The 17,643-nt window shown below is 50.5% G+C and overlaps 1 protein-coding gene across 6 annotated transcripts in view; it reads left to right on the top strand.

The window, feature by feature from the left end:
- ZC3H4 (zinc finger CCCH-type containing 4) overlaps nucleotides 1–17,643 on the top strand; it is a 48,101-nt gene that overhangs the window by 15,424 nt on the left and 15,034 nt on the right. For all 6 annotated transcript variants that reach the window (XM_023543189.2, XM_064293881.1, XM_064293882.1 and 3 more), the window contains 9 exons: nucleotides 4,864–5,083; nucleotides 5,391–5,501; nucleotides 7,363–7,585; nucleotides 12,237–12,391; nucleotides 13,105–13,201; nucleotides 13,312–13,451; nucleotides 14,279–14,386; nucleotides 15,096–15,207; nucleotides 15,742–15,851. In XM_023543189.2, the coding sequence (XP_023398957.1) occupies nucleotides 4,864–5,083; nucleotides 5,391–5,501; nucleotides 7,363–7,585; nucleotides 12,237–12,391; nucleotides 13,105–13,201; nucleotides 13,312–13,451; nucleotides 14,279–14,386; nucleotides 15,096–15,207; nucleotides 15,742–15,851 (1,276 nt within the window). The remainder of the gene's footprint in view (nucleotides 1–4,863; nucleotides 5,084–5,390; nucleotides 5,502–7,362; nucleotides 7,586–12,236; nucleotides 12,392–13,104; nucleotides 13,202–13,311; nucleotides 13,452–14,278; nucleotides 14,387–15,095; nucleotides 15,208–15,741; nucleotides 15,852–17,643) is intronic.

Here is a 17,643-nt window from a genome sequence, read left to right as displayed (position 1 = left end):
AAAAGAGGGAGCAAGAAGCCAGGTGCCCAAATCCGGAGAACAGTGAAAGGTGCTAGCTTTCTCTGGGGACACAGAATTTCTTTACCAAGTACTGATTTGCCAAGCGCATAGTACATGATGAACACCGTGCCCTTCTGTGCCTTGTGGAGTTGACCCAGTAGCCATTTCTTTATAATGAGTGGGCATCCAGATTTATTCCTTGACCCTAGAGAGGGAGAACCTCAGGGCTAGTACTGGCTCTGAAAATGCAACTGGAAAATGTCCTGGAAGCTTAGTTCAGAAGGCACAAGGCAGAACTGCCTCTAGGCAAGGCGTTGGCCTCTGCCCATTTCCTCCTGGGGGCCAGTTCCAAGTCTGATCCAGAAGAGGTGGTTTCCTGGCCCTGATGGCTCAGGCAGGTACCAGGGCCTTGGTGGTGCAGGCCCTGAAATCAAGCAGTCTCTGTGCAGTCTACCCCAGCAGGGTTTTCTCTGCCTGCTTGTCTCAAGAGGGCTTGGCAGGCCTAGATTTAAAAGATTAGCGCAATGGGGCTTCCCCCACTTTTCTTGGGGGATTATGTCACAGTCTATTAAGCGTGCTCCCTCGGTATTTAATCCCACTCTGACACGGATTGTGCTGGCAGTCTGTTAAGTGGCTCCGCGTAGACCTTGTTGCTGTTTTGCAGAGACTGCCGTTGTGCAGTGGTACCGGTGGCCCGCAGGGTTTCTACCCTCCGTCCCAGATGGTTTGATTATTTTTTTTTTCTGTTGAACAGAGTCTGTCGGCAATAATAAGACCCCAGTAGACATGCAGGAAGGAGCCCTGGTTGCACAGTGGCTAAGCACTCGGTTGCTAACTGAAAGGTTAGAGGTTTGAACCCACTAGCAGCTCCACGGGAAAAAGATGTGGCAGCCTGCTATCATAAAGATTACAGTCTTGGAAACTATGGGGGAGTTTTACTTTGTCCCATGGGATCGCTGTGAGTCAGAATCGACTCAATGGCAGCAGTTTATTTTTGGTTATACCAGAGTCCCTGGATGGTGCAAATGGCACTTAGCTGCTAACAAAGGTTGGAGGTTCCAGTCCACCTAGAGGCACCTCAGAAGAAAGGCCTGGCAATTTTTCAAGAGACCACAGCTGTTGAAAACCCTGTGGAGTGCAGTTCTGCTCTGACACCCATGGGGTTGCCATGAGCCAGAATTGACTCAATGGCAGCTGGTTTAACCAGGCAGGATATACAGCTGGGAGGGCATCTCCATTGCCATCAGAGCGCACCCCAGACCCAGCTCCTGCTCTGAGGCAGTTGGGAGCCTGGGGAGGCCAGTGGCCTCAAGGCACACAGCGATAAGTTAGGTGTCACCATCCCTTCCAGTGTCCCATCTCTCCTCCTCCATAAACCACCAGCAATTAAAAAAAAGAAATCCTGTTTCTTTCCCAGTCTCCCCCAACTCTACGGAGACAGAGTTCCAAGCATTTATTACCCGTTTTGTAAAGAGTCCTGCAGTTGAGTCTCACTGAGCCCTGAAACACTCGGGGCGGCTAATGTCGTTGACGGTGAGAGTCCCTCTGTGGCCAGCAGTCTGTGGGGCAGAGTGGTGTGCTGGACTTCCCTGCCTTGGTGAGGCCTTTGGCATGGAAAGGTGGTCTTCTGGAATCATTCTTGACGATTAAGGCTTTTGGGGTTTCGGATAGTCTCTTGTCCCTCTGCTCCCAGACATTAGATGTGGAGCAGCCTGTGCCTTGGCCTAGGCCAGTGTGGGGCATCCAGTCAGGGTGGAGGCCTCAGTGGACCTTGGGTAAAACATTCACCTGCTGTTGCTTCCAGTGAGAAGGCGTAGCTGAGGGGGTGTTTTAAGGTCCCGCCCAGCTCTGGTCCCTTCGACCTGCCCTGACCTGTGTTTATCAGGGAGAGGGCTTTGTGGGCTGTGGCTGCTGTCATTTGCATCTTTGAGTGGAGGCAAAGCACCAGGACCCAGTAGGTGCTACAGAAACCTTTGTGGCCTGAAGGAAGCCTGTGGGCTTGGGCACTGATGCTGAGGTTCCCCAGACCTTTTGCAACTTCAGTGTCCCTGTCTGCGTACTGGAGCTGACAGTGGCTTCTAGCTTGATGGGGTGGCAGAGTGAAGAGTCGGGGACATTGAGTAGGCAGACGATGAGTGGTCCCCCGTTCCCTTTCTGTTTCCCACAGTTGTAGACATCTCCTGTCTTGGATTCAGGGAATGAGGCAGTTCCTGGTTTTTGCTGCTGTCACCCCCTGGCTGTCTCTCTCCAAGTCCCTTGACCCCTCCCGTTTAAGTTCCTCATGTCTGAAACACACGGGCTGATCCTTTCCGGTACTCCTTCCAACTCTGACAGGCTTTTCCAGATTCCAGCTGGGCCTTCTGCCCATTGCCACTCTGGGCTTTATTTTATTTAATCTCGTTTTCTGGGGAGCCAGGGCATTCCTGCCTTTTGAGGAGCTGCTGTGCTCTGGGGTTTTGTGTACTTTCTTCCCAGTGTTGCCTCCATCCCTGCTCTGGATCCCCTTTCAGCTTTTTCCTTCACACTGAATGGTTGAGTGTGTTGCTGCTCAGCTTGTCTTCATGGGGCCTTTTCTGAGCCTTCCCAGTACCATGATGTCTGTCTGTCTGTCTGGCTCTCCCTCCCAGCATTCCTGTGAGGTGTGGTGAGTCAGCTGCCGTGGTGTTCCCATTGGGGTGCACTGCCACTGGGTTTGCCCCAGTAACCATTCTCCCAGTGTTGGACGTGGCAGTGGAAAGTCTTCCACGTCCCTGAATAACAGCTTGGAGCTGGGGTTGGCAAGCTGGAGGAAACCGGTTTCCCCAGTCTGAGGCGCTTTGAATTGGGGCGAGGCAACTCTGGCAGTGGTGCCTCCCTCTGGTGGGAGTCGTGCTCCCCGCTTGTTTGGGGGGCCACACCCATGCTGGGAGGTGCCTAACTTGTCTAGAATGCTAGCTAGCTTCTCCCCCGCTCCCAGCCCTTCTGCCCAGGAAGCTACATCAGGCACAACTCAGTGTCCTCTCCTTGTTTCCTGTTAAACATCAGAAAAGAGTTTCGTGTCCAGCATTTTGTGTCTTGAAAGCTGCCTTTGACCTCTGCCTGGGGTGTCCGGGGGGCCAAGCTCCTTGGGTTTAAGCTGGGATCATTCCCTTTGAATTGGGAGTGAGCGCTAATAGAAAAGCCCTCCTCCAAGGGCTCGTTGACATTGGGGGAGCGGCGTGGAGGCAGAGGGAAGGAGTGTGGAGGGTTCTGGAGGGGTTGTTGGGGCTTGTTTTTCCAGAGAGCCCCTTAGAACCTTTGGGGGCTGTGGGGACAGGCTTGCCTAATTAGCTTGTTATCCCGGGCTGACCTCAGCCCCACCTGAGCAGTGACGGCGCTTCTGCTTTGGCCAGTTCTCTCTCTGGTTAGCCTTTTGGACCCCAAGTTCACTGCGTCACTCTTTACTTTCTCTCCCTCTTTCTGTGTCCTGATTAATTGTAACAGGAGGAATTTTTATACTCTTGCCCAAAAACCTTTCCATGGTCATTCATGAAAGACTTTGGAAATTTTGTTTTTTAACCAGCTCCTGTACTTGTGACAACTGTGTCTGTGGGTTTGGCTCAGTAGCTTGGTTCTTTATCCAGTGGCTCCCTTATGAACCTTCATCACCCCCATCCCGCCCCACCCCACCCCACCCCACCAGCTAGATGTGTAGAATCTTCTGTTTGCAGAGCTGATCACGTTCAGAGAGCACTTTAATTTTTTGAAGTACTGGGGTTGGAATGACGGAGGGGAGCGGACAAAGTCGGGAAAGCCATAGGATGGGGAGATGGGAGGTGAGGCCAGCCGGGGGGAGCAGGAGAGAGAGGAGGGTCGGCAGCAGGTGAGGTGTGGTAGCAGCTGAGGCGTGGGTGATACTTCGGTGGTGAAGTCACGTGAGGACCAAGAGGGGACGAGGCGGGCCCTGTCCCCACCCCGCCCACACCCCGCCCACACCCCAAGCACAAAGTAGGTGTGGAGGGTTGGTGCCTGACTGCAGAGAGCCGCAGGCACTGAGCTGTCTTTTCAGCCCCAGTAGGCACTCAGTAATGTATTTTCCTTCCCCAAGTTGAGTAAAGACCTTTTTTTTTTTTAAAAAAAAAAAAAAGAGATGACAGCTCATGCCTTGTTGCTACCAGATGCCCCTAGGTGGGGTCCTGTTCACCAGTGGGGTTTTGTAAAGTATTTTCTGCCTTTGCAGCCACCGTTGAGGCCGACCAGTTAGAGTCTCTGGTGGTGGGGGCTGGTCAGGAATCTGAGGGACACCCCTAGATCTGAACCAAAGCTCACTCCACTCACTGTCTACAGCTCCCCCACCCAAGCCCCCAGGTAGAATGACACCTAGTTCGCAGGTGTTTCCAGCAACTGGGGCTGAGCAGGTGACCCCAAGCCCCGTGCTCCCCTGTGCCCTCCCTGTGAGGGATTCTCCTTGGGGTTCCTTGGGAGAAGACACCTCTGTGGGCCAGTGAGTTTTAACAGCACTCCGAAGTGGAGCTCGGCGGGCTTCTTGGCTGCAAGATTTCTTGGGACTTCGTGGTAGTGTTAAGCATGACAAGTTCCAAAGACAGGGATTTCCTAAACTCATTTGACCACAGAACCTCTGCTTTTCTCTCCTAAGAACACTAGTCCTGTGGACCCTGTGGGAAGTACAGGCTAGATTTGTCCTGGTGTTAGCAGTTCAGTCCCTCCGCCCTCCCCCAGCCCAGTTGAACACAGTCCCTTGGGGGGAGGACAAGGGACGGGACGCATGGCCTCTAGGGGTGTGACCGCTCTCAGCCTCCACTCCTACCAGCATGGGCCACACTAAAGCCATTAGCTGTTCCTCTCAGACCCCATGTTTACATTGGCTCTGGGGTTGGTTTGTAGGGAAGATGGTGAGTTGGAAGAAGGCGAACTTGAGGATGATGGGGCCGAGGAGACCCAGGACACCTCTGGAGGGCCAGAGAGGAGCCGGAAAGAGAAAGGGGAGAAGCACCACAGCGATTCAGACGAGGAAAAGGCCCACCGGCGGCTGAAGCGGAAGCGGAAGAAAGAGCGGGAGAAGGAGAAGAGGCGGTCAAAGAAGAGGAGGAAATCCAAGCACAAAGTAGGTGTGGAGGGTTGGTGCCTGACTGCAGAGAGCCGCAGGCACTGAGCTGTCTTTTCAGCCCCAGTAGGCACTCAGTAATGTATTTTCCTTCCCCAAGTTGAGTAAAGACCGTTTTTTTTTTTTTTTTTTAAAAAAAAAAAAAGGAAATGACAGCTCATGCCTTGTTGCCACCAGATGCCCCTAGGTGAGGTGTCTTAGGTAGAGCCCAGGGCTCTTCTGGCACGTTCCAGCATTGTTTGTCCCAGGGCTGAGGCCTTGCTGGCCTGCAGCGGAATCACCAAGTCCACTTGCCCTCTCGTTCCAGCGCCACGCCTCCTCCAGCGATGACTTCTCTGACTTCTCAGATGACTCGGACTTCAGCCCCAGTGAAAAGGGGCACCGGAAATACAGGGAGTACAGCCCCCCATACGCACCGGTGAGTTTATTGAGCACTTATTACAGGCTAGGCTTCCCCCCGCCCCACTGTGGTGAAATGGATTTATGACCAGACGTGCCATTTCAACCATTTTTATATGTACAGTTCAGTGCCATTAATTCCCCATGTTGTGCAACCACAGTGACAGTCCTTTCTAGATTTTTCTGTCATCTTTAACAGGAATTCAGTACTCTCTAAGCAGTAAATCCCTCTCCCTCTTCCACTCACCCCTGGTAACCACTAATGAACTTCGGTCTCTACGTATGTATCTACCTGTTCTCCATACTTGTAGATGTAAGTGGGATCATGCATACACCGTCCTTTTGTGTCTCCCTTACGTCACTCATGTTGGGTATTCTTGCATGGTACTTGACGTGGAGTTTCTCACATAATCTGGTGAGGTTAGGTATTGTTCTTATCCCCATTTTACAGGTCAGGAAACTGAGGCTTAGGAAATGTCAGCCAGGTTGCACAGCTCTCAAGCGGAGGAGCTGGGATTCAAACCCAGGCAGAAACCTAGTCTCCATAAACTATGCTCTTAATCCCTGTCTCTGCTGCCTCTTCCCCGTGGCTGTGGCAAGACTCAGTATGTCCTGGAGAAAGATGCTGACTTGCCCATGTCAGAGCTGACCCTTTTTCCACTGTTCAGAAATGGCCTTTTGTGGAAACTTGGCAAAACCATGAAATGATTATGGGAGTAAGTTATTTCAAGTGTCATGTAGTGAGAAGTTAAATATTTCTCCCAGTTGATCTCCAAGCTAGAGCCTAAATTTCAGTGCTTTGTTCAGTTTGTATACCATTTTTTCCTTGCCCCAGCAAAAGCCGAAAGAAAAAAAAAATCAGCTTGTATTTCCAAGTTTCAGTAAGAGATGTTTTCAAGTTAGCAATTCTTCAAAGCTGTCCCAGGTATCCCGTGACTCGGCCTCATTCATCATAGTGGATTACTTGTTATGAGATATACTAGTTGAGATTGTTTTACTGATGTAGCTTCAGGCCTCAAATCTGCCGGGGCCTTGGTACACCACAGGAAGTGGGGGGAACACAGCACATTTAGATTATGAACTAGGGATTGAGGGATTTGAGATCTGGAGAAGTACTTGTGTATGTGTGTGTGTGTCCGTCTGTCTGGGAGCCCTGGGTAGTGCAGATTGTTAATGCCCTTGGCCACTAACCTAATGGTTGGTAGTTCAAGTCCACCCGGAGGTGCCTTGGAAGAAAGGCCTGGCAATCTACTTCCCAAAAATCAGCCATTGAAAACCCCATGGAGCACAGTTCTACACTGACACACATGGGGTCGCCATGAATTGAGGTCGACTCGCTGGCAAGTGATTTTTTGTCTGTTTTTCTATCTATCTGACCAACCTTTCTATCATCTATCTGCCTATCTTCACCCAGCACCACTTGGCACCAGCATACTTTGGAAGGCATCATTTGAAATAGCTTTCTAGTTTGGTTACCTAGTAGGCCATCAGTTGAATTTCAAGGACCCAGGAAAATTTTGACTAAGGAGCCTCCCTAGAGCCTGCTGGGCCCTCTCTCCAATTCTGCTTGTTGTAGATCTCTGAGAAATGGCCCCTTCCTTTCCCCATAGTTCTTCAGGGATTGTGGGGCCTGTATTTTCAGTTTTCTTTCAAACTGTGGCTCTTTCCGAATAACAGAACCATCTGAGCACCTCCTACTGCCCCCAGCCCCTCAGGGGAGATGTGGTGCCCAGAGGGACAGGGGACTGGTGTTGTGACCCAGAGGACAGCAGACTGGCACAGAAAGATGTCCTATCAGGGAGTGGTAGGGGCCTTGGTGGTCCAGACTGGGAGGGCGGTTGACTCAGCCCTTCTCCTGTATTTCTCTCTGGGCTTGGCAGTCCCACCAGCAGTATCCCTCATCGCACCCCACATCGCTGCCCAAGAAATCCTACTCCAAGATGGACAGCAAGGGCTACGGCATGTACGAGGACTATGAGAACGAGCAGTATGGGGAGTACGAAGGGGACGAGGAGGAGGACCTGGGCAAGGAGGACTATGACGACTTCACCAAAGAGCTGAACCAGTACCGGCGCGCCAAGGAGGGCAGCGGCCGGGGCCGAGGTGAGCCCCTGTGGTGGCGTGCCGGAGCATTGAGCCAGGCCCAAGGGGCCTCTTTAGACAAGAAGGGCCTTCGCCAGGCCCTGTGTGCGGGCTGGGGTGTAGCAGCAGCCTTAAGCCCAGTGGGAGAGACATGGCATCATGCAGGATTGAGAGGAGGGCTGTGAAGGAGGGCGGGGAGCTGCACACACATGGCACGGGGGGACCTGTGGACCGTGGGAAGAGGGTCCTGTGCTGAGGCTGAGGCAGAACCAGGCCAGTGTGAGGGTCAGAGAGAAGCTAGTGTGGCTGCCGAAGGGTTTTTTGGTTTTTTTTTAATTTACTTCCTGGTCATGGGTATAAGAATTGCACCTACATATATGAGTTGAAATCGATGCAACAGCAGTGGGTTTGGTTTGGTTTTTGGTTTATTCATCACCTTATATCGTACAAGATGCACATTTTCTTTTGACCTCTTTTGAGCCTTCTCATTAAGTCTAGGAGAAAGCCTCATTTTGGTCTGATCTTTAATACCCCTCTAACCCTGGTTCGGAAACCCTGGTGGTGTGGTGGTTAAGTGCCATGGCTGCTAACCAAGAAGTTGGCAGACGCTCCTTGGAAACTCTATGGTGCAGTTCTTCTCTGTCCTGTAGGGTCACTATGGGTCGGAATCGACTTGATGGCAGTGGGTTTGGTTTTTTGGTTAACCCTGGTTCAAGGAGCCTTGGTGGCGAAATTGTTAAGCACTTGGCTGCTACCCAAAAGATCAGTGATTTGAGCCTACCCAGCAGCTCCGTGGGAGAAGGATCTGGTAATCCTTAAAGATTACAGCCTAGAAAACCCCATGGGCCAAATCTACTCTGTCACATGGGACCCCTATGAGTCAGAATTGACTGACATCACCCAACAACAATGGGGTTGTTACCCAATAGGTTGTTACTGTTTAGCTATGAGGAGAGAGAAGGGATGGGCCAGGGTGACACAACTGGCTGCCTGACCCTCAGCCCCTACCCCCATCTGCCCAGCTCCCATCACCTGACAAGGTGTGACTGCCACGCTTCTGAACCTTGACCTGTGGCAGTTAGGAGGACAGTGGGGGAGGGGGGTGACAGAGGGCAACCCAGCCTGACTTCTTAGAACCATCTCCAGCCAGAAAGATGTCCTGGCCCCAGGGGGCTTCTGGAACCTTCCAGCTCAGTAGTTCTACTGTGGCAACTTGTGATTTCCTGCCCAAGGCCCAGCTTGTTTTGGTGGGCATTCAGTCTTTCTTTCAGCAGCCTTTATTGGACAGTATTCACTCTTGGGGAGCTTCTAAGACTAGCGCTGTCCAGTGAAAACACAGCACACACTACCACGCGATTTTAAATTTTCTAGTAAGCACATTAAAAAAAAGTAAAAGGAAACAGGTGAAATTAACTGTAACAACATTTTATTTAACCTAATCAGAATCTTGTTATGTCAATATGTAGTAAGTGTAAATGTGTTTATACTAACATACGTGGGTGGTGGAAATGGTTAAGTACTAGGCTACTCACTGAAAGACTGAAGGGTCAAGTCCACACAGAGGCACCTCAGAAGAGAGGCCTGGTGATTTGCTTTTGAAAAATCAGCCATGAATCCCTGTGGAGCTCAGTTCTACTCTGACACACATGGGGACACTGTTACGGATTGAATTGTGTCCCCCAAAAACACGTGCTATAAATCCTGATCTCTATGCCTGTGGTTATGATCCCATTTGGAAATGGGTTATCTTTGTTATGTTAACAACACAGGGTTAGTGTAGGGTGTAATTTAAGTCAGTCTCTTTTGAGAGATTAAACAAGCATGCAAAAGAAGTGGAAATGGAGGACTAGAGATGCCAAGCCACATGAAGTTCTCTCAGTAGCAGAAGCTCAAAGAAACAAGGACGTTCTTCCAGAGCCGACAGAGAAAGCCTTCCCCTAGAGCTGGCATCCTGAATTCAGACTTCTGGTTTCCTAAACTGTGAGAAAATAAATACCTGTTAATTCCACCCACTTGTGGTATTTCCCTTAAAGCAGCACTAGATAACTAAGCTGGAACTTGGTACTGAGAGTGGGCTGCTGCTCTGACAGACACCTAGAATGTGGAAGCAGTTTTGGAATGGGTAATGATTGGTGGAGGCTGGAAGAGTTTTAAGGTGCCTGACCCTGGTGGTGTAGTGGTTAAGTGCTACGGCTGCTAACCAAAGGGTTGGCATTTTGAATCCACCAGGTGCTACTTGGACACTATGGGGCAGTCTGCCGTGTTCTATAGGGTCGCTACGAGTCGGAATCGACTCGATGGCACTGGGTTTGGTTTTAGAATAGTAAAAGGCTAGATTTCCTTGAAAAGACTGTTGGTAGAATTAGGAACATCAAAGACAATTCTGGTGAGGGCTCAGAAGGAAGTATTAGAGGATACACGTGGTGCCAGCAACAGAATGTTCTAGAAATGCGGATGTGAAGTGTGCTTCCGGTGAGGCTTTAAAAGAGAATGATGAACATGTGATTGGGCAATGGAGGAAGGTCAGTACTTTTTATGCAGTGGCAAAGAACTCATCTGAACTATGTTCAGATGTTTGCTGGAAGGTAGAACTTGCAAGTGATAAACTTGGATATTTAGCTGAGGAGACTTCTAAGCAAGATCTTGAAAGGGCCGCATGGTTTCTCCTTGCCACTTAATAGTAAAATATGAGAGAAAATAAATAGATTTAAAAATGAACTGTGTAAAATGAAAACAAAACTTACAAAGATTGGGAAAATTCTGTTAAACTAAGGATACATGTCCTAGAATTTTCACCAAGGACGTGGCTACACAAACTTTTGTTAAAGGGATGAGTTAGGCCTGTGACTGATGGATCTAACCAGCTACCACAGGAGGAAAGCTATCAGTTTAGACTGAAGGGGACAGAGAAAGAATGAAAATGAAAGGAGAATGCTCTCTGTCTGCATCTTGAAATTCTACAGACAGGAAACAGGGCAAAGGAGCTACATCTTTAGTTCTCCCAGAAAAGAAGAGAACCCAGTGACATCACTAGGGTTGGTGCAACACAGTGTGGTAACTCATGGTATCACCCTTCCCACTCAGGGGTGTTAGGGCCAGCTGGAAGCACCCCACCCAAAGCGCTTGTGCAGCCCTGCCCTCACAGCTCATCATGGCCCCACCTCTCTCTCATTGGCCGAGCCAGAGACCCTCTTCTTTGCCCAATGGCAAACGCCTTGCCTGGCTGCCCACATCCTGACTGGAAGTGGGGTGGTTGTGGTGGTGGCAAGTTACCACACTAAGTGACACTAATCCTAGTAACTGACAGTGGCAGGGGCTGTGACAAGTTACTGCACTGGGTGGTGGGTGACACCAACCCTAGTGACGCCACTGCCTTGGTGGCCCTTCCCCTGGTGGCGCTAGCCTCTGAAAGAACGCCACTGAAAGAATGATCCCTGGATCAGCTCAGAGGTTGGAAGGATCACAGGAAGCAGGATGTTCTCATTCTCAAATGGTGGGGTCATGGCTTCTGGGGTTTCAAAGGGTAGGGCCACAGTCTCCTGGATCTCCTAGGTTTCAAAGAGTGGAATCTTCACCAACTTGATTCCGTAGTGTGGGACTGCTGTTAAGGTGTGCCTGGGGAGTGAGACCTCCGCCCAAAGCTGAGGGGGTGAGGCTGCCATGCCCAAGGGGCAGAAGAAAGGGGCCTGGTGGGGTTGTCACCCAGATGGATTAGGAGAATGGTGCTGCCCAAAGCCGAGGGAGCAGAGTTGCCATCCCAGTGGGCCTGGAAGGCAATAGTGAAGCCAAGGGGTCTCCACCCAGAGTCTCAAGGTAGGGCCATTGCCTACATGGTCCCAAAGAGCAGGGGATTATTTTCAAGGTTTGAGAGCTAGTATAAACTGTTCTGCTGGGTTTGGGACTTGCTTGGTGTCTTTTACCCCTTCTTTCCCTCTCATTTCTCCCATTCGTAATGGAGATGTCTACCTTGTACCTATTCCACCGTAGTACTTTGGAAACAGATAACTCGTAATCTAGATTTCACAAGTTCACAGCCCCAAGACGGAATACACGTAATGTCTTACCCGTATTTGATTTAGATCCTTCAGAAGAAGAGGTTTTGGACTTAGAGTTGATTGAAGACTTTTGGGATGATGTGATGGGGTTAATGTGTTTTGCATATGGCAAAAAGGACATGAATTTTTGGGGGCCAAAGGGTAGAACATTATGGATTGAATTGTGTTCCTCAAAAATAAATGTCGTAAATCCTAACCTGTATGCAAGTGATTATAATAACTAAGACAGTTGTCATGAATAGGCTTCTACTTGACGGCAGCTGGAAAAAAAATTCATATAAACTTGTTATATTAATGAGCTGTATTCTTTCTCTTTTGTACTAAGTCTTTGAAATCCGGTGTGTGTTGTCCACTTGGAGCGTCTCTCAGTTTGAACCAGCCACATGTCCTGTGATCAGGAGCCACATATGGCTGGGGGCTACAGCTCTGGTGGCTCAGGGCTGAGTAGGCTGACCCTGGGAGGCGTGCATCCAGGGTGCCATCAGTCTGCCAGGGGGCTGGGAAGACTCCCTGGAGGAGGAGAACAGTGATTGACTGTAGGGACAAGCCTTAGTTAACTTATGTCTTGATGGTGGGTCCACTTCCGTTTCTGCTCACCTGTCTGAATCTCCCTGCAGGCAGCCGAGGCCGTGGCAGGGGCTACAGGGGCCGAGGAAGCCGTGGAGGGTCTCGAGGCCGAGGCATGGGCCGGGGTGGCCGAGGCAGGGGCCGAGGCTCCTTGGGAGGAGACCACCCAGAAGATGAGGAGGACTTCTATGAGGAGGAGATGGAAGTAAGGTTTCTCTAGCCCTGGCGGGGCAATTGGTGGGCTTGCTGGGCTGTACGCACCATAGGGGCACCTGTAAGACAGAGGTGGTAGGACTGTGAGCATTTTGATGGAAAGAACGCATTGAGTGGCGTGTGCTCCTTGTTTTTAAAAGGATCGTTTATTATCTAGGGATAGAAAAACTGAAAAGGTGCATTAGGGTGGACAGAGAAAATAGTCTTCCTTCCACCGCTTTTCCCCCTGGCAATTCAGTTCCTGTCCCTGGAGTTTGCTAAATGTCCTCTAGAAACATTTTATGTCCCTACGGTCTGTGCATGTTCGCTTACTCCCCCCACACACGTGCACACGCACATGCATACCATCGTCACCGTTTTGTCCCTGCCTGTCAATACTGGACGAGCCTACCTTCTTTCTGCAGGTGCACAGTTGTCCAGGAGGGATGAGGTGCTGCAGGTGGTCTGCCCAGTGGGGTGGGGGTGTTAGGAGTGAAGACCGCAGGGGGGATGAGGACTCCCACACTCGGGTATGATGGTGGGTGAAGTGGGGTCACAGGCAGGAGTCCCTGTGGTTGGTCACCTGCCCTCTCCTCTCTAGTTAGGGCATCCTGAGTATAGAAACAGAGGAAGGGGCAGAGTGTGTATTGGATCTGGTTAGGGACAGTGTTTGTGTTGCCTAATGACACTTCTCTGCTGTGTTTGTCCTTCCCTCTGGAATTCCAGTATGGAGAAAGTGAGGAGCCGATGGGTGACGATGATTACGATGACTATTCCAAGGAGCTGAACCAGTACCGTCGGTCCAAGGATGGCCGAGGACGAGGTGGGCAGGGGTCCGGGAGGCAACCCACTTGGCGGGTGCTGCTTTCAGCAGCTGTGGGTCTTGGGTCCAGGCGAGGGCCTGTGGGCTAACGCTGCCTCTCCCCTCCGCAGGTTTAAGTCGAGGCCGAGGCCGGGGTTCCCGATGCCGAGGGAAAGGAATGGGTCGGGGCCGTGGTCGTGGAGGGAGCCGCGGAGGAATGAACAAGGGCGGAATGAACGATGATGAGGACTTCTACGATGATGACATGGGCGTGAGTCCGGTCTCCCCCTGATGTGACATTCTTGGCCAAGGCCCCGTCTTGGGTGTTTTTTAATTTATTTTAATAGTTGAAAATTTTTCTTTATTAATATGAATTAAAAGTACTATAAAAGTTTGATTATTCTGACAGAATTTTCTCAATACTTTTTTTTTTTAAATAATATATTTGTTGCTGAGAATGTACACACAGCAGGCCATACACCATTTCCAGCTTCTGAAAGTGGCAGTTCAGCGGCATTGATTACATTCTTTGAGTTGTGCAACCATTCTCAGCCTCTGGTGTTTTTTTTTAATGAGTGGTCCTGTGAGTCAGATCCTGTCTCCTGGCTCCTGTCAGCCATTCCCCGTAGAAATGATCAGCATTAATCATCTTCCACAGGGGAGCCGCTGCTGGTGAGACCCTCTGTTTTTAAACACATCTCTGGCAGCTTTGGCAGTTCCTGAAAATGAGTCTCCGTGTTTAGAAAGGCTCTGGGCGGCTCACCCAGTAGGGCCTGGAGCGTTTAGAGGAAATCGCATACACCCTCCTGGGTATTGATGCTGAACGCAAACCTTCAGTTGCCAGCACCTCCCAGCGCCAGAGCTTTTCCCATCAGAGCGCCGACACCATAACGCCGGGCTCTAGCCTTACGCGAGCCTTGGCATTGGCGACATCCTGTTTGTAAACACCCACATCACATGGAGACACTCCTGTCAAGTGAACACCCACCCCCATCCACCAAGTTCTCCTATCAGTCTGTCCATTCACCCCTTCTCTACTCTGTCTCCCCCTACCTTCTCTTGAGTTCCCCTTTCACCCAGGCTCTGTGTCCCCAACAGGATGGCGGTGGGAGCTACAGAAGGAGCGACCATGACAAGCCCCACCAGCAGTCAGACAAGAAAGGCAAAGTCATCTGCAAGTACTTCGTGGAAGGGCGGTGCACATGGGTAAGGGCGGCTTCACTCATAGGGCACCTGGGAACCCGGGCTGCTTCCTGCCTTCTGTTCTGCCGTCTTTAAACATGCAGTTTTTGTCCTCATGGTTGCATGATGACTGCTGTGCCTCTAGGCATCACAACCATGGGCTAGGAGGAACAAATACAGGTGAAGGGGTCTTTTTATTTGGAAAATATTATTCTCCCCAGGGACTTTTGCTAACATCTCACTGATAGAACTGTGAGAGAGGCTGGGAAATGGAGTATTTTTAGCTGGATACATTTTCCCCCAAATAAAATTGGAATTCTTTTAAAAAGCATAGGATTGAATACTGGGTAGGGGACCAGCACTGGCTGCCACGTAGTTAACAGCGCAAAGCACTATGGAGAGTAGTAAAAGGGGAGAGAGCAAGAAAGTGAAAGATAAAAAAGGAGCAGAGGGAGAAAGGAGTTGAAGGCAGTGGGATAGAGCTGAGAGGTTTGGGAATGGCGAGGAAGGCCGAGGCCTGAGAGAAAGCACAGCTGTTCTGGAAGTCGGGAGTCAGAAGCTTCAAGGCTGGAGGGGAATGAGGTTGAAAGCCTGTGAGCCTACCCAACCTGGGCCCCTTCCCCAGGCAGCCCTGCTTGTCCCTCCCCTTTCCTGAGGGAATGTTTTTCTGTGGTGACAGCGTTGTTAGGGCTCACCGTGCTGCCGCGTTACCTTCTCATCCCTTCTTTTCCAGGGCGACCACTGCAATTTTAGCCACGATATTGAACTACCAAAGAAGCGAGAACTGTGCAAGTTTTACATCACTGGGTTCTGCGCCCGAGCTGAAAACTGCCCCTACATGCATGATATCCTTTGTTGTAGCCCGCTTCAGGCCTGGTCGAGGGGTAGGGCTTCTCGTTAGTGGATGACAGCTGACCTCACTGGCCTTTCTGTCCCAGGCCCTGTAAGTCTCCACCTCACTTACCCCTCACACCTGCCGTGTAAGTGGGGCTGCTATTCCCATTTTGCAGTTGAGAACGTTGAGGCACACACACGCTATGTAGTCTCTCTTACATACGCTCTTGAGACTCGCCTGTTGGCTTTCTGAGCTTTTTCCAACTGGCTGTGTAGGCTGGGACGAGTTGCCTAACTTCCCCTTTCCCCCTGAGGATCCAGGGACCCGGCCCCAGGGCCACCATGGCAGGGCAGGAGCAGCTCGGGAGCGCATGTGTTGAGATCCGGGGCTGACCTTGGATGTGCCACCTGCCTGCTGTGCCACTTTGAGCAAGGCACCTCACCTCGCTAAGTTCCCATTTCTTTGCTTCCAGAAAAAAAGGGATTGCCTTCTGCCCTCGGGTGGGTTCCACAAGGTGAAGCGTTTACCTTGACTTGCCGTGAACGTGATTTCCCATGTAAGTTGTACCACACGACTGGGAACTGCATCAACGGCGACGACTGCATGTTCTCCCACGACCCGCTGACTGAGGAGACCAGGGAGCTCTTGGATAAGGTGAGCGCCCGCTTTGGAGTCAGGCGGCGGGTCCCCGGCCAGTGGGAGCCAGCCAGTGGGAGCCGGGGGAGTCGCCTCTCACCGACTGGGCACTCTTGGGGCCGGGGTCAGAATTCCCAGCTGCATCAGTCCCAAGCTGGGCCATTTTAAGGAGGAAATGGGAACCACATTGTTTTCTTCAGGGGGACATGAATGAGGTGGTCCCGCATGTGTCTTAACCTCCAGCCAGGGCAAGCTACAGCTGTTTTTAGTTGTTAAGTCAATTCTGACTCTCGGTGACCCTATAGGACAAAGTAGAACTGCCCCATAGGGCATCCAAGGCTGTAATCTTAATAGAAGCAGACTGCCACATCTTTCTCCCACGGAGCCACTGATGGGTTTGAACTGCTGACCTTTTGGCCAACAGCCGAGCATTTAACCACTGTGCCACCAGGGCTCCTCTTGGGGGTAAAGGGGCAGCTGTATAAAAGGAATGTTACTTGGTGTGTCTTCGAACACATCTGTGACTTCTCATTCATCGATTAGAGAGCCCTGTGATACGCAAAAAAAGAAGGGAGACTTGGGATGATTCTATTTTGATGGAAACATCAAGTGTTTCTTCACAAAACTTGAGAGTTGTTAGCTGCCGTCGAGTCGGCTCCGAGTCACGGTGACCCCATGTACAACAGAACGAAGCATAGCCTGGTCCTGCACCATCTTCATGATCGTAGATATGCTTGATGCGGCTGCCGTGTATTTTAAATGTCTTCTAACATTGGGGGCTCATCTTCCAGCACTGTATTAGACAGTATTCTGAAGTGAATCAAAGGCTCTTTCTTGGCTGATTTTTCCAGATCACCAGGTCCTTCTTCCTGGTCTGTTTTATTCTGGGTGACCCTGCTGGTATTTGAAATGCTGGCGCATAGCTTCCAGCAGCGCAGCACAGTACGATAGACTGACAGACTCTCTTAGGCAGTTGAGGAAGTACAGGGAAGTAGAGAGTTGTAGGAAGGGGGACTTCCAGGGATGAGACGTCAGCACCCTCTTGCTCACCAGGTAGCACTTGAAACTCATCCTGTTGTCTGTTCTCCCCTAGGAGTCAGGCTTAGGACTTTGGGGGTCCCCAGTTCCTGTGCGTGCTTCCTGAGGTGCAAATGGGGTGAGAGAACAGGTCTTCTTTTAAATGAAGGCTTACTTGTTTAGAATTTCTAGTTCTGAAAACATTTTAGGAGATGGGCTGTTTTTCTGGATGGCAAAGGTCAAGTCCCTCAGGACATCAGCCAGCTTCCAGAATCCATTCCTCATTGATTGGCGTGTTTAAATGGTGGTAGGTGCTGTGTGAAGCGGCCCAGGGGAAGTCCTGTACAAGCAAAAGTGAGACGGCATCCACTCATCACTGGCAAAGTTCTCATCTTTGCCAGCCCCTTTGGGGAGCCTGCTTCCCTAGGTTTAGGGTTTTATAATAAAAAATTACCTAGAGTCTGTGGGTCATTTTGCAGTGTAACCAGTGGGAAGACTAATGACTCGCCTCGTTTCTCATTTGAAGAACACGATAGCTGACTGAGGCCTGCCCCCTGCTGGTGGCTCAGCATTTGTGCTCAAGACACAGTCCGATAGGTACACAACGCAAGCCATAGAGTCCGTGTAAAATTTTCTAGTAGCTGCATTAAACAATGAAGAGTAAAAAGAAACAGGTGGAATAAGTTTTAGCAACGTATGTCATTTCTCCCGGTATGTCCAAATATTATCTCGACAAGCAATAAATGTGAAAACATTATTAAGATATATTCTTTTTTTGCACTAAGTTTTTGAA

This window comes from Loxodonta africana, chromosome 11 (genome assembly GCF_030014295.1).
Source record: "Loxodonta africana isolate mLoxAfr1 chromosome 11, mLoxAfr1.hap2, whole genome shotgun sequence".
Classification (NCBI taxonomy): Eukaryota; Metazoa; Chordata; class Mammalia; order Proboscidea; family Elephantidae; genus Loxodonta; species Loxodonta africana.
The sequence above is the reverse complement of the archived record's forward strand: the minus strand, read 5'-3'. Positions and strand labels throughout refer to the sequence as shown.